Source organism: Nyctereutes procyonoides, unplaced genomic scaffold (genome assembly GCF_905146905.1).
Source record: "Nyctereutes procyonoides isolate TBG_1078 unplaced genomic scaffold, NYPRO_anot_genome, whole genome shotgun sequence".
Classification (NCBI taxonomy): domain Eukaryota; kingdom Metazoa; phylum Chordata; class Mammalia; order Carnivora; family Canidae; genus Nyctereutes; species Nyctereutes procyonoides.
In genome coordinates this window covers 5,822,147-5,828,230 of record NW_026575048.1, presented here as the reverse complement: position 1 = coordinate 5,828,230, position 6,084 = coordinate 5,822,147, and the positions used below count along the sequence as shown (strand labels likewise).

The 6,084-nt window shown below is 54.7% G+C and overlaps 1 protein-coding gene across 1 annotated transcript; it reads right to left on the bottom strand.

Moving 5' to 3' along the window:
- Positions 1–3,199: 3,199 nt before the first annotated feature.
- On the bottom strand, positions 3,200–5,513 carry ID2 (inhibitor of DNA binding 2). The gene is made up of 3 exons (XM_055326932.1): positions 5,043–5,513; positions 4,635–4,698; positions 3,200–3,836 (listed from the first exon to the last, which is right to left on the bottom strand). Exons 1-2 carry the CDS (start codon positions 5,388–5,390, stop codon positions 4,642–4,644), a joined length of 405 nt encoding a protein of 134 aa, XP_055182907.1. The 5' UTR covers positions 5,391–5,513; the 3' UTR covers positions 3,200–3,836; positions 4,635–4,641.
- Between the last annotated feature and the right edge of the window lie 571 nt (positions 5,514–6,084).

Genomic DNA, 6,084 nt, shown 5'->3' with positions numbered 1-6,084 from the left:
TTGTCCTCAGAAGCCCCTTCACCATTCAAGTGAAACACTGGGCCCAGTCTGTCTACTGACTGTGGTGTGCCCTTGGCCACTCTCTTCACGCCTGTGAGTCCAGGTTCTGTAGAATGGAGATACCACATGTTTGCCTACCTTCGAGGATTTATCCATGGCTTTGAGAACTAAAATTAAATGTAAACTGACCTGTACATTAATTGTTTGAAGTTCACGTGAACTTGATTCCAAAACCAGATAAGAATAACACAAGAAAAGAAACCACAGGCTCTATTTTATTCTCAAAAATTCCTAGTAAAATATTAGCTAATAGAATCCAACCGTATCTATAAAAAGTGATCATACCTCATGTTCATACTTACTTAGGACTTATTACAGAATTGCAAGGCTCGTTCACACCAGAGGTCAGTGAAATACACTAGAGAAAAACAGTATCAATGAATAGAATAAACATATTTTACCAAAGTTGCTCCCAAATTGCGATTCAAAATCTCCCCAAAGCAAAAAACACCTAACAAAGGGTTATTCCTAAAATTGATCAAGACTATATATTACAACAAAATCCCAGAGGCAGGTCATGCATAATGGAGAAAGTCTGACATATTAAGATCTCGAATAAGGGGATCCCTGCGTGGCTGAGCAGCTTGGCTCCTGCCTTCGGCCTGGATTTGGTCCTGGGGACCCAGGATCAAGTCCCGCGTCGGGCTCCCTGCATGGAGCCTGCTTCTCCCTCTGCCTGTGTCTCTGCCTCCCTCTCTCATGAAAGAATAAATAAAATCTTAAAAAAGAAAAAAAAAAAGGAATCTCAGATAAGACAAGGATGCTGGGACGCCTGGGGGGCTCAGTAGTTGAGCATCTGCCTTAGGCTCAGATGGTGATCCCAGGGTCCTGGGATCGAGTCCTACACTGGGCTCCCTGAACGGAACCTGCCTCTCCCTCTGTCTCTCTGTCTCTCTCTCTTTCTGTGTGTGTGTCTGTCATGAATAAATAAATAAATACAATTTAAAAAAAAAGACAAAGTTGCCCCTTCTCTCACCCCCTATTCCTTTACTGCAGCACTGGAGGTCCTGGTTAATGTTATTAAGCCATTTCAGGAAAAATAAAATTGCAAAAAAAAAAAGGAAAACTTAAGGAAAAGAGAAGGGAAAACTCTCTGGCTTTCATTTGACTTCACAATTCGTTTTCCTCCACCACCCAGTTATCATCCTTCTGGGCCTGGGGGTCATCATGTCTGGCACTTTGATCAAAAAAAAAAAAATCCATCGGTAGTAGACGCTAATTTGCGAAAGGGGACCCCGTCTGAGCTCTGAAGTAGCGGAGAGGGAATAAGATCCACGCGTGGAAACCACTTACACAAGCCAGAGAGGCAACCTTGCACGAAGAGTCCCCCTCTAGGGGCCGTCCCCGGCTGAGGCTCCGCGGCCCGCCCCTCGGGGCCCGCGCCCCAGGACCCCGCTCCAGGGCCGCCGTCCTCGCGGCGCCCAGCAGGTGGCGCCCGGCCTCCACCGGCCGGAGCCCAAGCGCCGCGAGCCCCGCCGCCGAGTCCGCTCCGAAAGCCGCCGCTGCCCCGGGTCGCCGTCCGCGCCGCCAGGGCCCCGCTCCCGAGGCCGCGCAGGTGCACCAAGGGCCCGCCCCGCCCCGCGCGCACGGCCTCCCCCGGGAAGCCCGCGAGCCCCTGCAGGAGGCCCCCGTCGGGGTCGGGCCGCGGCGGGGCGAGCAGAGCCTGGGGGCGTCGGAAAGGACCGGGGGGGGGGGGGCAGGGCCCGTCCTCGCTTCCCCTCCCCCATCCCTGCGCGCCGCCGGGGACACGCGACAGGTGGCCCGACCTCAGCGGGCAGGTTTGAAGGCGGCCTGCCCCGGGATGACCCGCCCGCCCCGCCCCGCCCCGCCCAGGTGCGGCGGCCACAGCGGCGTCCCCGGTGGTATGATTATCAACAACAACGACGGCCCGGACCCAGCACGTGCTCACCCCGCCGCACCTGGCCCCGCGCTCCCCGCTCCCCGCTCCCCGCTCCCCGCTCCCCGCGACGGATTCCGAGTCAGGGCCGGAAGCGCCACCGCCGCCAGGGCAGACGAGGTGGCGCCACCCAAACACCTGCTGGGCTGGGCCTGAGAAAGTGGCCCCAGGTGAGTCGCCCATCCCCACCCGCCCGTCCTCCCCACCTTCCTTCTCGGGTTCCCACCCACCTCGCACCAGCCTTCCAGAACCTCCCACCCCACCCTCACACCCCCAAGGAAGGGGTCTTCCCGGTTGGGGATACGTGCACACGTGTGCATTTTACACACGCGCCCACGTTAAGGGCGCGTCTGGAAGCGGGGTCCCAAAGCCGCCAGGTGAGGGCCACAGTGGAGAGAGCGCGCTGCTCCTTCTCCCCCGGAGACCTGAAAGGCCTGCCCGCCCCCCCCTGCCTCCCTCTGTTCCTTCCCTGGGCAGTCAGTCGGGGTGCAGTCAAGGGTGAAGGGCGACTTCACAGCCACCTGTCTTGGAAAGTGGGCTCCGCCCAAGCCCTGTCTCAGGTGAGCTAGAGGTGGAGGAGGTACCGGCCGGCTCAGGGCCACAGCACAGCTGTAATCCCCACGGAGCACTCGGGACCACGCAGGGGTCTCTTCGGCCCTTGCCCTGCATCTTTGAAATCCTGTCCCGAACCTGGAGGACATACTCCTTCTGGTTGACAAGCAGTGTCATACACTCCAAAAGGGTCTCAGCACTTACTCAGGCCAAGTAGTCCTTCCAGACTCTGCAGTTATTTTGGATGACCTAGGAATCACTGCCACAGCAGTTTCTTGGTTTAAAACTCAGCCCCCCCCCCCCCCAAGGCACACAGAACTAGTATTATTTCCCTGCAGGACTTAAGAGAAACTTCTGTTTACAGCCCTCCCAGCCGGGCCAGCCCTCCCGAAAGGCTAGCAGCAGCCCTTTGCCCCCAAGTGCGCGCCACCCACCACGCATCTGATAAGCAGTTTGCTAAGGCTGAGGAGGTGGTCAAGGGATGCAGAAAGGGTTAAATTAAGGGAGGTGAGAGAGAGAGAGAAAGAGATCTTAAAAACCATTCAGGATTCAGGTGTTGACTTCAGACATGTTTATTATAATCTTATACAGTCTACATAAATTTGAACTTGTATTTATTTGGGTTCAGTTATAACATAGCAGAATAAAAATCAAAGCACTGGTCCTCTGAAATAAAGCAGGCAATCACCATTCAATAAACACACGATTTATTTTGTATAAAAGGGTTAAGTTTACAACTAAACTTTTATAAAAAGTTTAGCATGAATAAGTACATCATTACACTTTGTATGCAGAAATACACATCTCTGCCACTATACAAGAAAACTCTAATTAAAGAGTTCACAAGGTTTCACTCAATATATATATATATTTATATATAAATATATACACAGCATTCAGTAGGCTTGCGTCAAAAAGGTAATTTCTGACCAAAAGACTTCATTTAAGTAACTGAATACTGGATCCTTCTGGTATTCACGCTCCACCTTTGAAAAAAGGCAAAGTCTGCTTAAATTGGGAAATTCCTTGTGATTTTAACGTTTTTCGCTCCCCATGGTGGGAATAGTATATAAAGAAAACCTTCCAACTGCAGAAAGGGCATTTAAAAGTCTTTTTCATAAATAACTAATATCACAGTCCAGGTCAGAGAACACCCTGGGGAAGATGATCATTCTTAGTTTTCCTTCCATTTTTTTTTTTTTTAAAAAAAGGTCCATTCAACTTGTTGTTCTCCTTGTGAAATGGTCGAAAAATAAGAAGTTCAGCGCCTTAAAAGATCCTGTGGATTCGTTGTTGTTGTGCAAAGAAAAAGAAAAGTCACGAACACCTGCAAAAGATTGGGGGAGAGGCATGTTTTAGGAGAATGGAACCTAAGGGCAGGGGCGGGCAGACTGGCGCCGGGAGGAAGCCGCAGTTTGAACATTTAACCACCAAACACTCAAAGATTGGGCAAACCCTGGCGTCCAGATGCAACACACACACTCGGCCTCGACAGCGAAAATTAAACATTAAAATAGCAGAGACTCCAGGGAAAAACTTCCCAACGCAATCTCCTATTTGGATCTCCAACAGCACTGCTCACAGGCGCCAGTCTGCTTCTTGTAACAATTATTTGATTGAAAACAGCCCTTTAGTGAGCAGATAGGGAAGTCGGATCCCACATCACAGGGGCTGGGGCGCTTGGCCCCCGCGAACCTGGGAGGGCTACGGCGTTGGGGAAGGAGGAGCTCTACGGAATTCGCGGTGATAAGATTAATTAGACGGAGGTTAGTACCTCGTAGTACCGGAGCAGCAGCAGGGGAGAGCCGGGGCATAACGTGTGGCACAGCAAGCCCAGCAAGCCGACGCACATTCCCTCTGCCACCTTCGTAGTAAGCGGCTGGTATTTTTTCTTTTTTAAAGGAGAAGGAATGCTCTGTGATCTCGAGGAGCCAGAGCTGGGAGCCCCTTCCTTCAGGGGTACCCAGACAATGTACTACGGGCAACACAACTAAGTGCACAGTCCTCGACTAAACCCCCCAATTTTGCAGATACACAAGTCCCCCCAGCCACAAACACACACGAAAACACACACACACACTCCAAGAGGCAGTTTACCAAGGGGAGGCACGAGCAAAACACTCACCATTTATTCAGCCACAGAGCGCTTTGCTGTCATTTGACATTAACTCAGAAGGGAATTCAGAAGCCTGCGAGAGAAAGGGGGATAAAAGGCGATATTAGACCATCTTAAGAAGAAACGGCCCCCCCCCGTCCTTTCTTTCTTTTTCTTTTTTTTTTTTTGAGCAGCAACTTAAAACAGCAACTTTCGTTCAACACGTTTGTGCTACAATTCAGAATCAAAGGCAGATGCATTAACGTGTCAGAACTTATCAGCAATTTCACGCGCGACTCAATCTATAGCAGATCTTTTTTTTTTTTTTTTTTTCGCCCTAAAAGTTAATTAGCTCATCTGGAAGTCCCGGCCGGACTGGGACTGCGGCGGTCTGGACCACGGGCCTGCTCGGGGCGGGGCGGGGGGGGGAGGTCTCACCTGCAAGGACAGGATGCTGATGTCCGTGTTGAGGGTGGTCAGCGGCGTCCGGGACGCCTGGCTCTGCCCAGGTCGCTGGTGGTGCAGGCTGACGATCGTGGGGTGCGAGTCCAGGGCGATCTGCAGGTCCAAGATGTAGTCGATGACGTGCTGCAGGATTTCCATCTTGCTCACCTTCTTGTTCTGGGGGATGCTGGGCACCAGCTCCTTGAGCTTGGAGTAGCAGTCGTTCATGTTGTACAGCAGGCTCATCGGGTCGTCCACCGGGGTTTTGCTCCGGGAGATGCCCAGGCCGTGGTCCGAAAGGCTGTTTTTCCTCACGGACCGCACTGGACTGAAGGCTTTCATGCTGACCGCGCGGGGGCACGGAGAGACCGGGAGGGAGCGGGCTGCCTCGGAGCTCAGGCCGCCGCCGCCGCCTGCGGAGCTTCCTGCGCTCGGCACCGGGCTCGGCTCCGAATGAAGCCGGGAGCCCGGCGGGGCGGCTTTTATAGGGCCTCGCCGGGGGCCCACGATCCGGCTTCCCCGCGTCCCCATTGGCGGAGGGCGGCGCGTCCATCAGGCCGCGCGGGCGATCCGATTGGCGGGCGCGGGCGCGGGGCGGGCGCTCGGTCCTTCCGCGTTCGCAGCCAATCCCCGCGGAGTGGGCGGGGCGGGCGCGAGCCCAGCTGGGGTGGTAAATAGAGTACAGTAAGCGCGGGGCGGGAGGGGAGCGGAGGCCCGGGGAGGGGGAGGGGGAGGGGGAGGGGCGGGCGGGCCGGCGGCCGGGGCGGGGCGGGGGGGGGGGACCCCAGGAGCCCACATGTGCATCTGCATTCCGATTCCCCGTGGTGAGCCCCTCGCCCTAGGGCGCCCCCGGAGGGGGCTCCGCGGCCCTAACACCACCGCCACGCGGCCGGGTTCTGCAGGGCGCAGGGCAAGTCACCGTCCCCCCGCCACCCGCGGGGTGTCACCAGACAGCATTTCGGGAGAAAGTAAAAACGCACACGAGTTTGCCATCGACGGGAGAGACGTGCGTAGAGTCCAGGCTCTTAAGATCAGG

Coding starts and splice junctions, on each gene's coding strand:
- ID2 (XM_055326932.1), bottom strand. CDS start 5,390: ATGAAAGCCTTCAGTCCAGTGCGGTCCGTGAGGAAAAACAGCCTTTCG. Junction 4,699..5,042: donor TCAGCATCCTGTCCTTGCAG/GTGAGACCTCCC, acceptor TTTCTCTCGCAG/GCTTCTGAATTCCCTTCTGA.